Source organism: Neoarius graeffei, chromosome 7 (assembly GCF_027579695.1).
Source record: "Neoarius graeffei isolate fNeoGra1 chromosome 7, fNeoGra1.pri, whole genome shotgun sequence".
Lineage (NCBI taxonomy): Eukaryota > Metazoa > Chordata > Actinopteri > Siluriformes > Ariidae > Neoarius > Neoarius graeffei.
Window position 1 is genome coordinate 5,886,530 of NC_083575.1, and position 27,824 is coordinate 5,914,353.

At 46.2% G+C, this 27,824-nt stretch overlaps 1 protein-coding gene across 2 annotated transcripts in view; it reads left to right on the forward strand.

Moving 5' to 3' along the window:
* Positions 1 to 27,824, forward strand: part of jag2a (jagged canonical Notch ligand 2a) — an 89,848-nt gene that overhangs the window by 14,371 nt on the left and 47,653 nt on the right. For both annotated transcript variants that reach the window (XM_060925224.1, XM_060925226.1), the window contains exons 3-5: positions 966 to 1,026; positions 6,988 to 7,242; positions 7,498 to 7,558. In XM_060925224.1, coding sequence (XP_060781207.1) covers positions 966 to 1,026; positions 6,988 to 7,242; positions 7,498 to 7,558 — 377 coding nt within the window. The remainder of the gene's footprint in view (positions 1 to 965; positions 1,027 to 6,987; positions 7,243 to 7,497; positions 7,559 to 27,824) is intronic.

A 27,824-nucleotide genomic window follows, 5' to 3' on the forward strand; every position in this document is an offset into this window, starting at 1 on the left:
TACTGAAGTGATTCAGAATCCTGGAACCCAAAATCTTTTCCTATAAATACAGACTCCGATCTTTACACGCTTGCTTCAGATGACGTTGTTGAAGTGTGTGAAATGAAAATCGATGTTTTATACGAGTGTTGTGACACAGTAAGCTGCTCTCCTGGCTTGCTGAGTAGGAGTTTATCGTCCTGCCAGTTTGGTCATGCAGTTTACTAATAGAAAATATTGATGAATTTTCTATAACAGGAGCTCTGACAAATCACAGGTTTACCGTATATTCATGCGCTCATGCCTTAATAATTAATAACACTATCGTTTCTATGGTAACAACATACAGCGTGTGTAATCCTCAATACGGTGATGTTTTCTGGAAGGAGACGTTTATTTACAGAAGGAGTCTCCAGTGTCAGCGCTGTTGGCTGCTGTGGGAATCAGTCAAGCCCTTCGACACGTCACCGTCCCTGACTTCCTGTTTCTCAATAAAATACATTGACGGACAGAATCGTTGCAGCTCTCGAGTCATCCGCATTACTTCCTGTTTTCAGATGTGATTCTGGTTGTCCAGGATCCAAGATGGCAGCTTCCATAACATCATAGTGTTCAGCTGTGTGGTTCATGTTTGTGGATTTCAGGAACACACACCAGTGTCCGAGTGTGGACGGAAAACTGATCTGGAGAACCTGAACTCTCTCTCTCTCTCTCTCTCTCTCATGCGCACACACACACACACACACACACACACACACACACACACACACACACACACACACAGAGTTTCTCAGCGATCATCTAGTTTATTGCTGAGCTAATCAGTCACCATAGCGTGGGAAGCAGCTTATTCTCATATTCACACTGTTATGATTCACACACACACTTTGCACTGTTTGCATTTGGGTCTGCATGTGTCTGCATGTGTTTGTGTGTGTGAGAACTGTGTACTGACTTTCTCCCCCCCCTCTCTTTACCCCCCCCAGCGAGCGTACACACTGATCATGGAGGCGTGGGACTGGGACAACAGCACTGTCACTGCTGACAGTAAGTCTCTCATACACACATGCGCACACATACACAGATGTATGATTATAAAAATAGATATATGTCTGTATGTCATATATAAAATATAATATATGTGTATTTAGAGGATATTACGCGGTTGGGTGAAGATATGAAGTTTATCTTCGAGTGGTGAATGTATGTATCTCGAATGAGTGAAGCGAACAAGTGAAAATATTTTCACCGCTCGAAGATAAACTTCATATCTTCACACCACTGTGTAAAGTTCTTTATATTATGTGGACACATCCAGAAAAAAAAAAAAACACAAGTTAATCAAAATAATTTTTATTTTGAACTGGTTCGCCATTTTGCCAACGCACATCTCGTCAGCGGGAAAACACTGGGACTGATGTCATCGGAGTGAAATATCAGGAATTATTACACATCCAGGACACTTTTTCGATGGAATAAAAACATGTTCTATTCCCTTCTAGCAGGTTTCATTCATTTGGTTCAATAGCATGCAATATTGTTAGCATATCACTTATCCTGTGTATTGCATCACTCTACCCAACGGAGAATGAGCGTTGAATATGGTTTATGATATTGCATGGTTGTCAAGACAACATGACGTCACGCGTCGGAGACGTAAAACTTCCGCACTAGCGAGCGACTGACAATTTGTCAACAAACATGGCCGACAGGTTTGCTTCATTAAATACGGAAGATTTTGAGAGAATTTTGAAAGAGAAAGACGCGTTGAACAGCCGAAAGGAATGTGTATGGATAATAATACTAATACTGGCTGGCGTCTCTGATATTTTCCATTCAGCTACTCATCGTTGACCCGTTCAGCATCATGCTAGCTGAATGGAATATATCTGATATACCCCTCAACACCAGCCAATATTATTCAAATATGTCCCTCAGATCCGTGATGTACCAGTATTTCGTATGAAAAATGCGAGTTTTTCAACACAAGAAGATAAACTTCATACTGTATCTTCAAGACAGTGTGTGATTTTCTTTTTATTATATCGACACATTCACAAACAAAAAGTCCCCAAATTTATCAAAGCAATTCATCGATTTCCTCACAAGTGAAGATATTGGAAAATATGTCCTTGGTGTCATTCGTATGAAAAATATGAGTGGCGTATTTCCAAATAAAACACACGTGTTGATATAATAAACAAGCAAATAAATCACCGTGTTGTGCTGTTGTAGAAAATAATCAACGACTGGGTGGTGTGATGATCAAGTCAGCATTTATAACACTGTTATTACCCTCTTATAAACTAATACACTCAGACAGAGCACTTTTTTTTTGTTCCTTGGGTCGATGAAAAGATCTCAGACTCTGTGTGTGTGTGTGTACACATTAACCCATCTTGTTAAGCTATTAATTACCGTTGGCTGCTGTTATTTTCCACTGGTGTGTGTGTGTTTTTGTGACAGCATGGACAGCTGCAATGCAACTGCATGCCATACATACCCGGTACACCCCCCTCTACGCAGTCGAGTGTGTGTGTGTGTGTGTCTGGACTTGCATAGTCGACCCGAGGCTTTGACATGAGCTAGTTATCTTATTAAATGGAGAAATGAGTGTGTACTCCATGAAGAGAGAGAGAGAGAGAGAGAGAGAGATTCCTCTAATAGCACAGCAGTTTGTTAAACAGTGTGGAATGTCCACAGAACTGACTGTTCCACTGCGCAACACTGGAGACTCCTTCCATAACTGTCCTCACAAAACATTGACCGAACACCTTACTCTTTTTTTTTTTTTAATTCCGTTTAATAAAGTCTCCTCCTCATGTGTCCGAGCCGTCACAATAGAAACGATAACATGCTATTTGAAACCTACGATTTGCAGCTGTACGACTGTCGGGGCTGCTGTTACAGAAAATCAATCAACACCTTCTGGTATAATGAGTATTACAGTGCAGTCAGTTCAAACATAGCGAGAGCATCAAAATGTGATCCTGGCTGCCCCCCAGTGACGCTCTCGAAGTTCATAGACGCTCTGTGAGGGAGATGAAAAGGGCCGCGACAAGTTCGTTCCGAAAGCTTCGTCTTGCAAACTTTATTGAAAGGAGCTGTAAAGGAAACCCGCGTCAGCTGGTACCTTTGTTCCAACTGCTCAGTTAACCTCATAAAATCTTTGAAATGTGAAGGTAAGAAATCGATCAATGAAGGAAAATAATGAATAATTATCATTCCAATTTTAATCAGAATAAACTCATGACAAACAAATTCAAAGCCTGTTATGTGGTGTGGTGACTTCTGTCTTGACGCGAAGTCAGATTTCAACATGCAGTGTTTCGGACACGTTTCCTCACCTTGGTCTTTAAAGAACACGAACGTAACTTTGTGTGGAGCCGACATTAAAGTAGCTCTGGTTCTGGTCCTGGTTGAGGTTTCATGGCTGAATACTGTAGCTGGTCAAATCGGTGTTGTTTTGAGGCAATGAATTGTGTTCCTGTCTAGAAAACATGCATCTAGAGTGAAAACGTTGCCAATAAATAGTTTTGCAAACAGACACATCATAAATAACGGGGAAACTCACCACCGCAGTGAGTAATTTCTCCCTCACTGGATTTAGGAACGGTTTGAATGGAAGCAAAATATACACCACTGTGTTCTCAAGGATTCTTTAGACCGATGCACTTCTTCTCAATTCTGATGGGTTCCCACTGAACTGCGTCAAAGCTCATTACCATAAAGTTGTCCGGACTTCAACTTTATTCTGCCGCCCCGCTGCCCAAGACGCGCCACCAACAGTCCTGTAGCTGCTCAGCGCCGAGAGACTCGGACTCACAGAGGAAATGGATGGCTCTCTCGCTGCTGAACGCACCGTTACAGCACAGCAGTGTTGCATTCTCCAGTCTTGACTGGTCACACAGTGAAGGTGTTGATTGTTTTTCTGTGACAGCGTGTGCCATCATGGTTTATTCTTCACTAGTCAGCTTCATGACTCTTACCTGTTCATCGCGACCACTCCTGTGTGTGTGTGTGTGTGTGTGTGTGTGTGTGTGTGTGTGTGTGTGTGTGTGTAGAAGATTAGTGGACCTGAAAATACATGCACACGTACGTGCACACACACACACCGAGTTCTCCCCAGTAACAGGCTGTAATTGTCTCCTTCACTTTCGACAGCCTGAATGATTGGTCTATATTTTTATAACTAATTGCTAGAAAACGAATTAGGCAATGAGTGTAATGTCCCTTTCCTTTTTTTTTCCTAAGTGCAGATAGAGAACGAAAAAAGGAAAGCAGAGAGGCGATGACATGCTTGATGGGAAACAGCACGCGAACTCCTTTTTTTAGGCTAAAATTAGGACAGTGTGCCAAAGTGTTTTGTTCTATTTCTCAAACCCTGTGACCATGTAGGGAGAAAGTGTGTGTGCAGAGTGTGTGAGATAGAGAGAGAAAACCAGGGAGTAAATGTGGACGGGACATCAGAACGAGTGCACACATCCTCGAAGAGTGTATAAAGTGTGTGGTGAATACATGCGTGTGTACAGAGTGTGTAATGAAACTGTATCATACTGAGTTCACTTCATTATTTAATCTGTTTGAGAAAAAAGGACGTAAATACTTTTAACCTCAGTCCATAATGCAATGTTATTTCTGTTCCACGATTTACGAAAAACTCAGCAGATGTTCAGGCTTTCAGGTTTTATATCTGAGTGAAATACGTTTCTGAATACAAGGAACTTTCTCAATGGAAATATCGACGTGACCTTTTTTTGGACTTAAAGTAAATCGCTCGGTCACTTTCATGCGTTCAGTGATAACGTCCTCATGTTTTTAGTCATTGTGCTTCAAGTAAAAGGTACAAGGACAGTTTAATTTTGTTTAAAGTTTACTATTTTTACATCCTTAGCAAACATGTTTCACCTTAGTTCTTGGGGGTGTGGCCAAGACAGAGCTGGAACAGCAGAAAACAGGAAGCATCAATGGAAGTTGTATTAAGTACACAACCGGAAAGGTGACGAAGATCACAGCAAAGAGAGAGAGAGAGAGATGCAGAGAGAGAGAGCAAGAAAGAGAGAGATTTAGGGAAAGAGGTGGAGAGAGAGAGACACGGAGAGAGAGATGGAAAGAGAATGAGAGAGATGGAGCGAGAAAGAGAGATTTAGGGAGAGAGCTGGAGAGAGAGAGACAGAGATATGGAGAGAGAGAGAGACAAAGAGAGGGAGGTGGAGAGAGGGAGAGACAGAGCGATTTAGGGAGAGATGGAGAGAGAGAGAGATGGAGAGTGAGAAAGAGAGAGATTTAGGGAGAGAGATAGAGGGAGAGAAAGAGAGATTTAGGGAGAGAGAGATGGAGAGAAAGAGACACAGAGAGATGGATAGAGAGACAAAGAGAGAGAGACACATGGAGAGAGATGGAGCGAGAAAGAGAGATTTAGGGAGAGAGCTGGAGAGAGACAGAGATATGGAGAGAGAGAGAGACAAAGAGAGGGAGGTGGAGAGAGGGAGAGACAGAGCGATTTAGGGAGAGATGGAGAGAGATGGAGAGTGAGAAAGAGAGAGATTTAGGGAGAGAGATAGAGGGAGAGAGAGATTTAGGGAGAGAGAGATGGAGAGAAAGAGACACAGAGATGGATAGAGAGACAAAGAGAGAGAGACACATGGAGAGAGATGGAAAGAGAATGAGAGGGAGAGGGAGAGTGAGTGATGGAGAGAAAGTGAGAGAGAGATGGACAGAGAATTAGGGAGAGAAAGAGAGAGAGATGGAGAGAGAGAAACAGACAGAGTGAGAGATGTGGAGGGATAGAGAGAGCTGGAGACAGACAGTGGGGGAGAGAGAGAGAGAGAGCTGGAGAGAGACGGGGGAGAGAGAGAGAAAGTTTCCCCTGGTCGCCCTTCAGCATCAATTCCCCCGTATTATTTCCTCTCTGGCTTCCCGACAGTCTGAGACTTGAGAGGCCGCTGCTTCCTGAAAGATAGAGACACAGAGAGAGTTTCTGAGGTTTGAGAAAAGCAGGAAAGGGCACAGGCCGCTGCTCTTATCGAGCTCTAGCAGTCTGCCGCCTGGGCTTTTTATGTTTTCTAATTTCCGGCGTTTCTCCGAGTCGCCCCGTGCGCTCTCACAGGGAAGCCGTAAAACACTCAGGAGCCGTCGGAGAATTCCTCCACTTCCTAGAGAGCCGTGTTGTTGTGGAAGGGTGTAGCGCTGGCCTGCATCCAGTCATACAAATATTCATCACAACATGACGTGGAGGGGATTAATCGAGGATTTACACAGCAGCCTCTCGGGGGAATGTACACTGAATACCACACTCCCTACAAGCCCAGTGCACTCCTTTAACACTGCTCATGAAGAAACAACACACTCCGTGCTATGCTGTTGGAGGGAAGTAATCAAAGAGAGGGTGGTCTGATGAAGCACTGTTACTCTGAACACCCTGCAGTGCGGTTATTCTCTGGTGAAAACAAGGGTTTTATTCCTCTTGTACCACAGCAATTTGCTAACAGTTAGTTTTTTTCATTTATTAAAGGACAACGTTTGTACATTTTATCCATTTCTAGTTACACTTAATGTTGTGTAATCGTTTTTCCCTCACCAGCTGCTCCTTTTTCCATTACAGCTGAACCACTGAGTGTTACACCACGCTGACACTAGAGACTCCTTCCATAAAACACCACCTGACAGAAAACAACAATTACACACATGCTTTTAAAATCGGTTTCCAAGGAGCATGTGCTGTCCAAATCCCCGTGAATGAACTGTCACGACAGAAACAATAACAATTATTTTGAGCTGCACTACTGTCAGAGCTGCTGTTCAAGAAAACTAATCAACACCTTCCGACCAATCAGAATCCAGAATTCAACAGCACTGTGGTGTGAATGGATATTTTTACCTGGAAGGTCAAAGACAAAATCAGTTGTAGAAATGTGTAAAACTATTTACTCATGGATGAGGGATGCTGACTGTGTGTGTGTGTGTGTGTGTGTGTGTGTGTGTGTGTGTGTGTGTGTGTGGTGGCAGATGAGGAGCAGCTGATAGAGCGCAGTGTGTATCGTGGAGAGATGAACCCTGGTGATGAGCGTCAGCTGATCCAGCACCGCGGCCGGACTGCCACGTTCCAATACAGCGTACGTGTGCGCTGCGATCGCTATTACTATGGCAACAAGTGCAACAAACTGTGCCGACCTCGCGACGACCCCTTTGGCCACTTCGAGTGCGATCACCACGGCAACCTGCAATGTTTGGAGGGCTGGACTGGATCCGACTGCAAGAAAGGTGTGTGTGTGTGTGTGTTGATAGGTTAGCTCTTTGAAAGGTTTAGTGAAGATCCAGATGTGAGGGGGAGGATCACACGTACCTGTCTCTGCCTGACCTGGGGGCAGGGCTTGTGAAAAGGTGTTGATTTTCTGGGAAGGTGCAGAACTGCAGCTCTTAGAAATACATATCACACTGACCTAATATTTATTAAACCTTGTTTTATTCGGAGAGATTAATGGTGTGTGTGTGTGTGTGTGTGTGTGTGTGAGATAGCGATCTGTAAGCAGGGCTGCAGTGAGCTGCATGGAAGCTGCACCGTCCCGGGTCAGTGCACGTAAGTCTGCTAATGCTGAAAAAAACAAACACATCTCACACTCTTCTTCCACACACTTCACACAGACACACCTCACACACACAACACACCACATACACACCTCCTACATACCTCACACACACAACACACCTCACACACAACACACCACATACACACCTCCTACATACCTCACACACACAACACACCACATACACACCTCCTACATACCTCACACACACAACACACCACATACACACCTCCTACATACCTCACACACAACACACCTCATACACACCTACATACCTCACACACACAACACACCACACACCCCATACATACCTCACACACACCTCACACACACAACACACCACATACATACCTCACACACAACACACAACATACACACCTCCTACATACCTCACACACACAACACACCACATACACACCTCCTACATACCTCATACACACCTCCTACATACCTTAGACACACAACACACCACATACACGCCTCCTACATACCTCATACACACCTCCTACATACCTCACACACACAACACACCTCATACACATCTACATACCTCACACACACAAAACGCCACATACCTCACACACAACACACCACATACACACCTCCTACATTCCTCACACACACAACCCATCTCATACACACCTCCTACATACCTCACACAAACAACACACCTCATGCACACCTCCTACATACCTCACACAAACAACACACCTCATGCACACCTCCTACATACCTCACACACACAACACACCACATACACACACCCTACATGCCTCACACACAACACGCCACATACACACCTCCTACATACCTCACACACAACACACCTCCTACATACCTCACACACACAACACACCACATACACACCTCCTCCATACCTCACACACACAACACGCCACATACACACCTCCTACATACCTCACACACACAACACACCACATACACACCTCCTACATACCTCACACACACAACACACCACATACACACCTCCTACATACCTCACACACAACACACCTCATACACACCTACATACCTCACACACACAACACACCACACACCCCATACATACCTCACACACACCTCACACACACAACACACCACATACATACCTCACACACAACACACAACATACACACCTCCTACATACCTCACACACACAACACACCACATACACACCTCCTACATACCTCATACACACCTCCTACATACCTTAGACACACAACACACCACATACACGCCTCCTACATACCTCATACACACCTCCTACATACCTCACACACACAACACACCTCATACACATCTACATACCTCACACACACAAAACGCCACATACCTCACACACAACACACCACATACACACCTCCTACATTCCTCACACACACAACCCATCTCATACACACCTCCTACATACCTCACACAAACAACACACCTCATGCACACCTCCTACATACCTCACACAAACAACACACCTCATGCACACCTCCTACATACCTCACACACACAACACACCACATACACACACCCTACATGCCTCACACACAACACGCCACATACACACCTCCTACATACCTCACACACAACACACCTCCTACATACCTCACACACACAACACACCACATACACACCTCCTCCATACCTCACACACACAACACGCCACATACACACCTCCTACATACCTCACACACACAACACGCCACATACACACCCCCTACATACCTCACACACAACACGCCACATACACACCTCCTACATACCTCACACACAACACGCCACATACACACCTCCTACATACCTCACACACAACACGCCACATACACACCTCCTACATACCTCACACACAACACGCCACATACACACCTCCTACATACCTCACACACACAACACACCACATACACACCTCCTCCATACCTCACACACACAACATACGTCCTACATACCTCACATACACAACACACCTCATACACACCTACATACCTTACACAGCTCATACACACCTCCTACATACCTCACACACACACTACTCCTCATACACACCTACATACCTCACACACACAAAACGCCACATACCTCACACACAACACACCACATACCTCCTACATTCCTCACACACACAACCCATCTCATACACACCTCCTACATACCTCACACAAACAACACACCTCATGCACACCTCCTACATACCTCACACACACAACACACCACATACACACACCCTACATGCCTCACACACAACACGCCACATACACACCTCCTACATACCTCACACACAACACGCCACATACACACCTCCTACATACCTCACACACAACACACCTCATACACACCTCCTACATACCTCACACACACAACACACCACATACACACCTCCTCCATACCTCACACACACAACACACCACATACACACCTCCTCCATACCTCACACACACAACACACCACATACACACCTCCTCCATACCTCACACACACAACACGCCACATACACACCCCCTACATACCTCACACACAACACGCCACATACACACCTCCTACATACCTCACACACAACACGCCACATACACACCTCCTACATACCTCACACACAACACGCCACATACACACCTCCTACATACCTCACACACAACACGCCACATACACACCTCCTACATACCTCACACACAACACGCCACATACACACCTCCTACATACCTCACACACAACACGCCACATACACACCTCCTACATACCTCACACACAACACGCCACATACACACCTCCTACATACCTCACACACAACACGCCACATACACACCTCCTACATACCTCACACACAACACGCCACATACACACCTCCTACATACCTCACACACAACACGCCACATACACACCTCCTACATACCTCACACACAACACGCCACATACACACCTCCTACATACCTCACACACAACACGCCACATACACACCTCCTACATACCTCACACACAACACGCCACATACACACCTCCTACATACCTCACACACAACACACCACATACACACCTCCTACATACCTCATACACACCTCCTACATACCTCACACACACAACACACCACATACACGCCTCCTACATACCTCATACACACCTCCTACATACCTCACACACACAACACACCTCATACACATCTACATACCTCACACACACAAAACGCCACATACCTCACACACAACACACCACATACACACCTCCTACATTCCTCACACACACAACCCATCTCATACACACCTCCTACATACCTCACACAAACAACACACCTCATGCACACCTCCTACATACCTCACACACACAACACACCACATACACACACCCTACATGCCTCACACACAACACGCCACATACACACCTCCTACATACCTCACACACAACACACCTCATACACACCTCCTACATACCTCACATACACAACACACCACATACACACCTCCTACATACCTCACACACACAACACACCTCATACACACCTACATACCTCACACACACAACACACCACATACACACCTCCTACATACCTCATACACACCTCCTACATACCTCACACACAACACACCTCCTACACACCTCCTACATACCTCACACACAACACGCCACATACACACCTCCTACATACCTCACACACAACACGCCACATACACACCTCCTACATACCTCACACACAACACACCTCCTACACACCTCCTACATACCTCACACACACAACACACCACATAGACACTTCCTCCATACCTCACACACACACACAACACACCACATACACACCTCCTCCATACCTCACACACACAACACACCACATACACACCTCCTCCATACCTCACACACACAACACGCCACATACACACCTCCTACATACCTCACACACAACACGCCACATACACACCTCCTCCATACCTCACACACACAACATACGTCCTACATACCTCACATACACAACACACCTCATACACACCTACATACCTTACACAGCTCATACACACCTCCTACATACCTCACACACACACTACTCCTCATACACACCTACATACCTCACACACACAACACCTCATACACACCTCCTACATACCTCACACACACAACACCTCATACACACCTCCTACATACCTCACACACACAACACACCTCATACACACCTCACACACAACACAACTCATACACCTCACACACAACACAACTCATACACACCTCCTACATACATCACACACACAACACACCTCATACACACCTACATACGTCACACACAACACACCACATACCACCTACTTACCTCACACACAGCACACCTCATGCTCACCTCCTACATACCTCGCACACAACACACCTCATACACACCTCCTACATGCCTCACATACACAACACACCACATACACACCTCCTACATACCTCACACACACAACACACCTCATACACACCTACATACCTCATACACACAACACACCACATACACACCTCCTACATACCTCCTACATACCTCACACACACAACCCACCTCATACACACAACACACCACATACACACCTCCTACATACCTCACACACACTACACACCTACATACCTCACACACAACACACCTCATGCACACCTCCTACATACCTCACACACAACACACCTCATACACACCTACATACCTCACACACAACACACCACATACACACCTCCTACATACCTCACACACACAACACACCACATACACACCTCCTCCATACCTCACACACACAACATACGTCCTACATACCTCACATACACAACACACCTCATACACACCTACATACCTTACACAGCTCATACACACCTCCTACATACCTCACACACACACAACATACACACCTCCTACATACCTCTCACACACACAACACACCTCATACACACAACACACCACATACACACCTCCTACATACCTCACACACACAACACACCTCATACACACCTACATACCTCACACACACACAACACACCATATACACACCTCCTACATACCTCACGTACACAACACACCACATACACACCTCATACACACCACATACACACCTCCTACATACCTCATACACACCTCACACACACAACACACCACATACACACCTCCTCCATACCTCATACACACCTCCTACATACCTCACACACACAACACGCCTCATACACACCTACATACCTCATACACACAACACACCACATACACACCTCCTACATACCTCATACACACCTCCTACATACCTCACACACACAATACACCTCATACACACCTCCTACATACCTCACAACACACCTCATACATCCCTCACACACACAACACACCACATACACACCTCCTACATACCTCACATACACAACACACCTCATACACACCTCCTACATACCTCACACAAACATACCTCACACAAACATACCTCACACACAATACACCACATACACACCTCCTACATACCTCACACACAACACACCACATGCACACCTCCTACATACCTCACACAAACAACACACCTCATACACAAAACACACCTCATACACACCTCCTACATACCTCACACACACAACACACCTCATACACACCTCCTACGTACCTCACACACAACACACCACATACACACCTCCTACATACCTCACACACACAACACACCACATACACGCCTCCTACATACCTCATACACACCTCCTACATACCTCACACACAACACACCTCATACACACCTCCTACATACCTCACACACAACACACCTCATACACACCTCCTACATACCTCACACACACAACACACCACATACACACCTCCTACATACCTCATACACACCTCCTACACACCTCACACACACAACACACCTCATACACACCTCCTACATACCTCACATACACAACACACCTCATACACACCTCCTACATACCTCACACAAACATACCTCACACACAATACACCACATACACACCTCCTACATACCTCACACATACAACACACCACATACACACCTCCTACATACCTCACACACACAACACACCACATACACACCTACATACCTCACACACACAACACACCACATACACACCTCCTACATACCTCATACACACCTCCTACATACCTCACACACACAACACACCACATACACGCCTCCTACATACCTCATACACACCTCCTACATACCTCACACACACAACACCTCATACACATCTACATACCTCACACACACAAAACGCCACATACCTCACACACAACACACCACATACACACCTCCTACATTCCTCACACACACAACACACCACATACACACCTCCTCCATACCTCACACACACAACATACGTCCTACATACCTCACATACACAACACACCTCATACACACCTACATACCTTACACAGCTCATACACACCTCCTACATACCTCACACACACACAACATACACACCTCCTACATACCTCTCACACACACAACACACCTCATACACACAACACACCACATACACACCTCCTACATACCTCACACACACAACACACCTCATACACACCTACATACCTCACACACACAACACACCTCATACACACCTACATACCTCACACACACACAACACACCATATACACACCTCCTACATACCTCACGTACACAACACACCACATACACACCTCATACACACCACATACACACCTCCTACATACCTCACACAAACAACACACCTCATGCACACCTCCTACATACCTCACACACACAACACACCACATACACACCCCCTACATACCTCACACACACAACACACCTACATACCTCACACACACACAACACACCACATACACACACCCTACATACCTCACACACACAACACACCATATACACACCTCCTACATACCTCACGTACACAACACACCACATACACACCACATACACACCTCCTACATACCTCATACACACCTCACACACACAACACACCACATACACACCTACATACCTCACACACACACACAACACACCACATACACACACCCTACATACCTCACACACACAACACACCACACACACCTCCTCCATACCTCATACACACCTCCTAAATACCTCACACACACAACATGCCTCATACACACCTACATACCTCATACACACAACACACCACATACACACCTCCTATATACCTCATACACACCTCCTACATACCTCACACACACAATACACCTCATACACACCTCCTACATACCTCACACACAACACACCTCATACACACCTACATACCTCACACACAACACACCACATACACACCTCCTACATACCTCACACACACAACACACCACATACACACCTCCTCCATACCTCACACACACAACATACGTCCTACATACCTCACATACACAACACACCTCATACACACCTACATACCTTACACAGCTCATACACACCTCCTACATACCTCACACACACACAACATACACACCTCCTACATACCTCTCACACACACAACACACCTCATACACACAACACACCACATACACACCTCCTACATACCTCACACACACAACACACCTCATACACACCTACATACCTCACACACACAACACACCTCATACACACCTACATACCTCACACACACACAACACACCATATACACACCTCCTACATACCTCACGTACACAACACACCACATACACACCTCATACACACCACATACACACCTCCTACATACCTCATACACACCTCACACACACAACACACCACATACACACCTCCTCCATACCTCATACACACCTCCTACATACCTCACACACACAACACGCCTCATACACACCTACATACCTCATACACACAACACACCACATACACACCTCCTACATACCTCATACACACCTCCTACATACCTCACACACACAATACACCTCATACACACCTCCTACATACCTCACAACACACCTCATACATCCCTCACACACACAACACACCACATACACACCTCCTACATACCTCACATACACAACACACCTCATACACACCTCCTACATACCTCACACAAACATACCTCACACAAACATACCTCACACACAATACACCACATACACACCTCCTACATACCTCACACACAACACACCACATGCACACCTCCTACATACCTCACACAAACAACACACCTCATACACAAAACACACCTCATACACACCTCCTACATACCTCACACACACAACACACCTCATACACACCTCCTACGTACCTCACACACAACACACCACATACACACCTCCTACATACCTCACACACACAACACACCACATACACGCCTCCTACATACCTCATACACACCTCCTACATACCTCACACACAACACACCTCATACACACCTCCTACATACCTCACACACAACACACCTCATACACACCTCCTACATACCTCACACACACAACACACCACATACACACCTCCTACATACCTCATACACACCTCCTACACACCTCACACACACAACACACCTCATACACACCTCCTACATACCTCACATACACAACACACCTCATACACACCTCCTACATACCTCACACAAACATACCTCACACACAATACACCACATACACACCTCCTACATACCTCACACATACAACACACCACATACACACCTCCTACATACCTCACACACACAACACACCACATACACACCTACATACCTCACACACACAACACACCACATACACACCTCCTACATACCTCATACACACCTCCTACATACCTCACACACACAACACACCACATACACGCCTCCTACATACCTCATACACACCTCCTACATACCTCACACACACAACACCTCATACACATCTACATACCTCACACACACAAAACGCCACATACCTCACACACAACACACCACATACACACCTCCTACATTCCTCACACACACAACACACCACATACACACCTCCTCCATACCTCACACACACAACATACGTCCTACATACCTCACATACACAACACACCTCATACACACCTACATACCTTACACAGCTCATACACACCTCCTACATACCTCACACACACACAACATACACACCTCCTACATACCTCTCACACACACAACACACCTCATACACACAACACACCACATACACACCTCCTACATACCTCACACACACAACACACCTCATACACACCTACATACCTCACACACACACAACACACCATATACACACCTCCTACATACCTCACGTACACAACACACCACATACACACCTCCTACATACCTCACACAAACAACACACCTCATGCACACCTCCTACATACCTCACACACACAACACACCACATACACACCCCCTACATACCTCACACACACAACACACCTCATACACCTACATACCTTACACAGCTCATACACACCTCCTACATACCTCACACACACCTACACACCTCACACCACACACACACACCTCATACACACACCCTACATACCTCACACACACACAACACACCACATACACCACACACCTACATACCTCACACCACACAACACCACATACACACCTCCTACATACCTCACACACAACACACCACATACACACCCACATACACACCTCCTACATACCTCATACACACCTCACACACACAACACACCACATACACACCTACATACCTCACACACACACACACAACACACCACATACACACACCCTACATACCTCACACACACAACACACCACACACACCTCCTCCATACCTCATACACACCTCCTAAATACCTCACACACACAACACGCCTCATACACACCTACATACCTCATACACACAACACACCACATACACACCTCCTATATACCTCATACACACCTCCTACATACCTCACACACACAATACACCTCATACACACCTCCTACATACCTCACAACACACCTCATACATCCCTCACACACACAACACACCACATACACACCTCCTACATACCTCACATACACAACACACCTCATACACACCTCCTACATACCTCACACAAACATACCTCACACAAACATACCTCATACACACCTCCTAAATACCTCACACACACAACACGCCTCATACACACCTACATACCTCATACACACAACACACCACATACACACCTCCTATATACCTCATACACACCTCCTACATACCTCACACACACAATACACCTCATACACACCTCCTACATACCTCACAACACACCTCATACATCCCTCACACACACAACACACCACATGCACACCTCCTACATACCTCACACAAACAACACACCTCATACACAAAACACACCTCATACACACCTCCTACATACCTCACACACACACTACACACCTACATACCTCACACACAACACACCTCATACACACCTCCTACATACCTCACACACAACACACCACATACACACCTCCTACATACCTGACACACACACAACACAACACATACACACCTCCTCCATACCTCACACACACAACATACGTCCTACATACCTCACATACACAACACACCTCATACACACCTACATACCTTACACAGCTCATACACACCTCCTACATACCTCACACACACACAACATACACACCTCCTACATACCTCTCACACACACAACACACCTCATACACACAACACACCACATACACACCTCCTACATACCTCACACACACAACACACCTCATACACACCTACATACCTCACACACACAACACACCTCATACACACCTACATACCTCACACACAACACACCACATACACACACCCTACATACCTCACACACACACAACACACCATATACACACCTCCTACATACCTCACGTACACAACACACCACATACACACCACATACACACCTCCTACATACCTCATACACACCTCACGCACACAACACACCACATACACACCTCCTCCATACCTCATACACACCTCCTACATACCTCACACACACAACACGCCTCATACACACCTACATACCTCATACACACAACACACCACATACACACCTCCTACATACCTCATACACACCTCCTACATACCTCACACACACAATACACCTCATACACACCTCCTACATACCTCACAACACACCTCATACATCCCTCACACACACAACACACCACATACACACCTCCTACATACCTCACATACACAACACACCTCATACACACCTCCTACATACCTCACACAAACATACCTCACACACAATACACCACATACACACCTCCTACATACCTCACACACAACACACCACATGCACACCTCCTACATACCTCACACACAACACACCACATACACACCTCCTACATACCTCACACACACAACACACCACATACACGCCTCCTACATACCTCATACACACCTCCTACATACCTCATACACACCTCCTACATACCTCACACACACAACACACCACATACACACAACACACCACATGCACACCTCCTACATACCTCACACAAACAACACACCTCATACACAAAACACACCTCATACACACCTCCTACATACCTCACACACACAACACACCTCATACACACCTCCTACGTACCTCACACACAACACACCACATACACACCTCCTACATACCTCACACACACAACACACCACATACACGCCTCCTACATACCTCACACACAACACACCTCATACACACCTCCTACATACCTCACACACACAACACACCACATACACACCTCCTACATACCTCATACACACCTCCTACACACCTCACACACACAACACACCTCATACACACCTCCTACATACCTCACATACACAACACACCTCATACACACCTCCTACGTACCTCACACACAACACACCACATACACACCTCCTACATACCTCACACACACAACACACCACATACACGCCTCCTACATACCTCATACACACCTCCTACATACCTCACACACACAACACACCACATACACACCTCCTACATACCTCATACACACCTCCTACACACCTCACACACACAACACACCTCATACACACCTCCTACATACCTCACATACACAACACACCTCATACACACCTCCTACATACCTCACACAAACATACCTCACACACAATACACCACATACACACCTCCTACATACCTCACACACACAACACACCTCCTACATACCTCACACACACAACTCACCTCATACCTACCTCCTACATACCTCACACACACAACACTCCATATACACACCTCCTACATACCTCGCACACACAACACACCTCATACACACCTCCAACATACCTCATACACACAACACACCACATACACACCTCCTACATACCTCATACACACCTCCTACATACCTCATACACACCTCCTACATACCTCACACACACAACACTCCATATACACACCTCCTACATACCTCGCACACACAACACACCTCATACACACCTCCAACATACCTCATACACACAACACACCACATACACACCTCCTACATACCTCATACACACCTCCTACATACCTCACACACACAACACACCTCATACACACCTCCTACATACCTCATACACACCTCCTACATACCTCACACACACAACACACCTCATACACACCTCCTACATGCCTCACACACAACACACCTCCTACATGCCTAACACACCTCATACACACCTCCTACATGCCTCACACACACAACACACCTCATACACACCTCCTACATACCTCATACACACCTCCTACATACCTCACACACACAACACTCCACATACACACCTCCTACATGCCTCACACACAACACACCTCCTACATGCCTAACACACCTCATACACACCTCCTACATGCCTCACACACACAACACACCTCATACACACCTCCTACATGCCTCACACACACAACACACCTCATACACACCTCCTACATGCCTCACACACACAACACACCTCATACACACCTCCTACATACCTCACATACACAACACACCACAGACACACCTACATACCTCACACACACAACACACCACATACACACCTCCTACATTCCTCACACAACACACCTCATACATACCTTACACGCACAACACACCTCATTCACACCTACATACCTCACACACAACACACCACATACAGTACACACCTCCTACATACCTCATACACACCTCCTACATACCTCATACACACCTCCTACATACCTCACACAAACATACCTCCTACATACCTCACACTCACAACACACCTCATACACACCTCCTACGTACCTCACACACACAACACACCTCATACACACCTACATACCTCACACAAACAACACACCACATACACAGCTCCTACATACCTCACACACACAACACACCTCATACACACCTACATACCTCATACACACAACACACCACATACACACCTCCTACTAGAGGTCTGCGCGGGTCGGATTTTTCAATCCCGCTCCCGCCTGCGCCTGCATTGTGCAGTCCCACTCCCCCCCGCAAAGAATTATGATTTTCAGTCCCGCTCCTGCCCGCTCCCGCCCGCAAATCCCGCATGATGCAGACGTTCGCGTTATTTCTCAGGAAAGTTCTTGTCTTTACACAGCGTGATGGTGCCCCGACCCCTACTTTGAGTGGAGTTGAGCATAAATATCTACAGCTCACGTTCACGTTTGTTATTATTTACCTTGTTTCTGAATTCAGCATGTAGTGTCTCTAATAATAATAATTAGTGCTGTCAAGCGATTAAAATATTTAATCGCGAATCACACATTTTTATCACATGAGAAACCATTGTAATTCTCTGATCAGCATAAAAAAGTGAATGGGCTTGCTTTGTACCAATGGTTTTTTTTTTATTTTTTTTATTTTTTATTGCAAAGCAGAGCTAGTAAGAGAAGTGAATTGATTTACTGCTTGAGTTAGTCTACAACTCTAATCAGAGAGACAGGTTACACAGTGACGGTAGGCTTGACTCAATGCTATCCCAGAAATCCTTCCTGTAATATGCAAATTTGGCTGCCTCTGATTGGACTGCCAAATTTGCATATTACAGGAAGGATTTCTGGGATAGCATTGAGTCAAGCCTACTGTCACTGTGTAACCTGTCTCTCTGATTAGAGTTGTAGACTAACACAAGCAGTAAATCACTTCACTCATGGTTCTCTTGCTAGCTGGGTGTGAACTGCGAGTCATTAGAATGATCAAAGGATTTCCCGTTAGGGTGATCAATGGCAAATTTAAGATGCCATTCCTCACTCAATCTGGCAGTCTGACTCTCTCTGCAAATTTAGGCATCTTAAAATGTATTTATTAATGCCAAATAAAATATCCAGCACAAATTATATATGATAGACATAAATTAATAATTAATAAATTTTATTTCAAACACATTTTTAGTTAGCAGGACTGCAGCTTATCACCGCTCCTGCCCGCGCCGCATATGTGCACTCCCGCTCCCGCCCGTGTGCGCATATGTGCACTCCCGCTCCCGCCCGCACGCGCATATGTGCACTTCCGGTCCCGCCCGCGCCCGCAATGAGCTTTCAAAATTTGTCCCGCGCCGCACTGCTTTGCGGCGGGTCCTGCGGGACTCCCGCGGGAGTGTAGCGCTCTACCTCATACATACCTCACACACACAACACATCACATACACACCTCCTACATACCTCACACACACCACACCTCCTACATACCTCACACACAACACCTCATACACACCTCCTATATACCTCACACACACAACACACCTCCTACACAACACATCACATACACACCTCCTACATACCTCACACACACCACACCACATACACACCTCCTACGTACCTCACACACACAACACACCTCTTACACACCTCCTACATACCTCACACACACCACACCACATACACACCTCCTACGTACCTCACACACACAACACACCTCTTACACACCTCCTACATACCTCACACACACCACACCACATACACACCTCCTACATACCTCACACACACAACACACCTCATACACACCTCCTACATACCTCACACACAACACTCCACATACACACCTCCTACATACCTCACACACACCACACCTCCTACATACCTCACACACAACACCTCATACACACCTCCTATATACCTCACACACACAACACACCTCCTACACAACACATCACATACACACCTCCTACATACCTCACACACACCACACCACATACACACCTCCTACGTACCTCACACACACAACACACCTCTTACACACCTCCTACATACCTCACACACACCACACCACATACACACCTCCTACGTACCTCACACACACAACACACCTCTTACACACCTCCTACATACCTCACACACACCACACCACATACACACCTCCTACGTACCTCACACACACAACACACCTCTTACACACCTCCTACATACCTCACACACACCACACCACATACACACCTCCTACGTACCTCACACACACAACACACCTCTTACACACCTCCTACATACCTCACACACACCACACCACATACACACCTCCTACATACCTCACACACAACACACCTCATACACACCTCCTACATACCTCACACACAACACTCCACATACACACCTCCTACATACCTCACACACACAACACACCTCATACACACCTCCTACATACCTCACACACACAACACACCTCATACACACCTCCTACACAACACATCACATACACACCTCCTACATACCTCACACACACCACACCACATACACACCTCCTACGTACCTCACACACACACACCACACCACATACACACCTCCTACGTACCTCACACACACAACACACCTCCTACATACCTCACACACACCACACCACATACACACCTCCTACATACCTCACACACACAACACACCTCATACACACCTCCTACATACCTCACACACAACACTCCACATACACACCTCCTACATACCTCACACACACAACACACCTCATACACACCTCCTACATACCTCACACACACAACACACCTCATACACACCACCTACATACCTCACACACAACACACCTCCTACATACCTCACACACACAACACACCTCATACACACCACCTACATACCTCACACACAACACACCTCCTACATACCTCACACACAACACACCTCCTACACACCTCCTACATACCTCACACACACCACACCACATACATACCTCCTACATACCTCACACACAACACACCACATACACACCTCCTACATACCTCACACACACCACACCACATACACACCTCCTACATACCTCACACACAACACTCCACATACACACCTCCTACATACCTCACACACACAACACACCTCATACACACCACCTACATACCTCACACACAACACACCTCCTACATACCTCACACACAACACACCTCCTACACACCTCCTACATACCTCACACACACCACACCACATACATACCTCCTACATACCTCACACACACCACACCACATACACACCTCCTACATACCTCACACACACACCACACCTCATACACACCTCATACACACCTCCTACATACCTCACACACACACCACACCTCCTACATACCTCACACACAACACACCTCATACACACCTACATACCTCACACACACACAACACACTTCATACACACCTCCTACATACCTCACACACACAACACACCTCATACACACCTCCTACATGCCTCACACACAACACACCTCCTACATGCCTAACACACCTCATACACACCTCCTACATGCCTCACACACACAACACACCTCATACACACCTCCTACATACCTCATACACACCTCCTACATACCTCACACACACAACACTCCACATACACACCTCCTACATGCCTCACACACAACACACCTCCTACATGCCTAACACACCTCATACACACCTCCTACATGCCTCACACACACAACACACCTCATACACACCTCCTACATGCCTCACACACACAACACACCTCATACACACCTCCTACATGCCTCACACACACAACACACCTCATACACACCTCCTACATACCTCACATACACAACACACCACAGACACACCTACATACCTCACACACACAACACACCACATACACACCTCCTACATTCCTCACACAACACACCTCATACATACCTTACACGCACAACACACCTCATTCACACCTACATACCTCACACACAACACACCACATACAGTACACACCTCCTACATACCTCATACACACCTCCTACATACCTCATACACACCTCCTACATACCTCACACAAACATACCTCCTACATACCTCACACTCACAACACACCTCATACACACCTCCTACGTACCTCACACACACAACACACCTCATACACACCTACATACCTCACACAAACAACACACCACATACACAGCTCCTACATACCTCACACACACAACACACCTCATACACACCTACATACCTCATACACACAACACACCACATACACACCTCCTACTAGAGGTCTGCGCGGGTCGGATTTTTCAATCCCGCTCCCGCCTGCGCCTGCATTGTGCAGTCCCACTCCCCCCCGCAAAGAATTATGATTTTCAGTCCCGCTCCTGCCCGCTCCCGCCCGCAAATCCCGCATGATGCAGACGTTCGCGTTATTTCTCAGGAAAGTTCTTGTCTTTACACAGCGTGATGGTGCCCCGACCCCTACTTTGAGTGGAGTTGAGCATAAATATCTACAGCTCACGTTCACGTTTGTTATTATTTACCTTGTTTCTGAATTCAGCATGTAGTGTCTCTAATAATAATAATTAGTGCTGTCAAGCGATTAAAATATTTAATCGCGAATCACACATTTTTATCACATGAGAAACCATTGTAATTCTCTGATCAGCATAAAAAAGTGAATGGGCTTGCTTTGTACCAATGGTTTTTTTTTTATTTTTTTTATTTTTTATTGCAAAGCAGAGCTAGTAAGAGAAGTGAATTGATTTACTGCTTGAGTTAGTCTACAACTCTAATCAGAGAGACAGGTTACACAGTGACGGTAGGCTTGACTCAATGCTATCCCAGAAATCCTTCCTGTAATATGCAAATTTGGCTGCCTCTGATTGGACTGCCAAATTTGCATATTACAGGAAGGATTTCTGGGATAGCATTGAGTCAAGCCTACTGTCACTGTGTAACCTGTCTCTCTGATTAGAGTTGTAGACTAACACAAGCAGTAAATCACTTCACTCATGGTTCTCTTGCTAGCTGGGTGTGAACTGCGAGTCATTAGAATGATCAAAGGATTTCCCGTTAGGGTGATCAATGGCAAATTTAAGATGCCATTCCTCACTCAATCTGGCAGTCTGACTCTCTCTGCAAATTTAGGCATCTTAAAATGTATTTATTAATGCCAAATAAAATATCCAGCACAAATTATATATGATAGACATAAATTAATAATTAATAAATTTTATTTCAAACACATTTTTAGTTAGCAGGACTGCAGCTTATCACCGCTCCTGCCCGCGCCGCATATGTGCACTCCCGCTCCCGCCCGTGTGCGCATATGTGCACTCCCGCTCCCGCCCGCACGCGCATATGTGCACTTCCGGTCCCGCCCGCGCCCGCAATGAGCTTTCAAAATTTGTCCCGCGCCGCACTGCTTTGCGGCGGGTCCTGCGGGACTCCCGCGGGAGTGTAGCGCTCTACCTCATACATACCTCACACACACAACACATCACATACACACCTCCTACATACCTCACACACACCACACCTCCTACATACCTCACACACAACACCTCATACACACCTCCTATATACCTCACACACACAACACACCTCCTACACAACACATCACATACACACCTCCTACATACCTCACACACACCACACCACATACACACCTCCTACGTACCTCACACACACAACACACCTCTTACACACCTCCTACATACCTCACACACACCACACCACATACACACCTCCTACGTACCTCACACACACAACACACCTCTTACACACCTCCTACATACCTCACACACACCACACCACATACACACCTCCTACATACCTCACACACACAACACACCTCATACACACCTCCTACATACCTCACACACAACACTCCACATACACACCTCCTACATACCTCACACACACCACACCTCCTACATACCTCACACACAACACCTCATACACACCTCCTATATACCTCACACACACAACACACCTCCTACACAACACATCACATACACACCTCCTACATACCTCACACACACCACACCACATACACACCTCCTACGTACCTCACACACACAACACACCTCTTACACACCTCCTACATACCTCACACACACCACACCACATACACACCTCCTACGTACCTCACACACACAACACACCTCTTACACACCTCCTACATACCTCACACACACCACACCACATACACACCTCCTACGTACCTCACACACACAACACACCTCTTACACACCTCCTACATACCTCACACACACCACACCACATACACACCTCCTACGTACCTCACACACACAACACACCTCTTACACACCTCCTACATACCTCACACACACCACACCACATACACACCTCCTACATACCTCACACACAACACACCTCATACACACCTCCTACATACCTCACACACAACACTCCACATACACACCTCCTACATACCTCACACACACAACACACCTCATACACACCTCCTACATACCTCACACACACAACACACCTCATACACACCTCCTACACAACACATCACATACACACCTCCTACATACCTCACACACACCACACCACATACACACCTCCTACGTACCTCACACACACACACCACACCACATACACACCTCCTACGTACCTCACACACACAACACACCTCCTACATACCTCACACACACCACACCACATACACACCTCCTACATACCTCACACACACAACACACCTCATACACACCTCCTACATACCTCACACACAACACTCCACATACACACCTCCTACATACCTCACACACACAACACACCTCATACACACCTCCTACATACCTCACACACACAACACACCTCATACACACCACCTACATACCTCACACACAACACACCTCCTACATACCTCACACACACAACACACCTCATACACACCACCTACATACCTCACACACAACACACCTCCTACATACCTCACACACAACACACCTCCTACACACCTCCTACATACCTCACACACACCACACCACATACATACCTCCTACATACCTCACACACAACACACCACATACACACCTCCTACATACCTCACACACACCACACCACATACACACCTCCTACATACCTCACACACAACACTCCACATACACACCTCCTACATACCTCACACACACAACACACCTCATACACACCACCTACATACCTCACACACAACACACCTCCTACATAC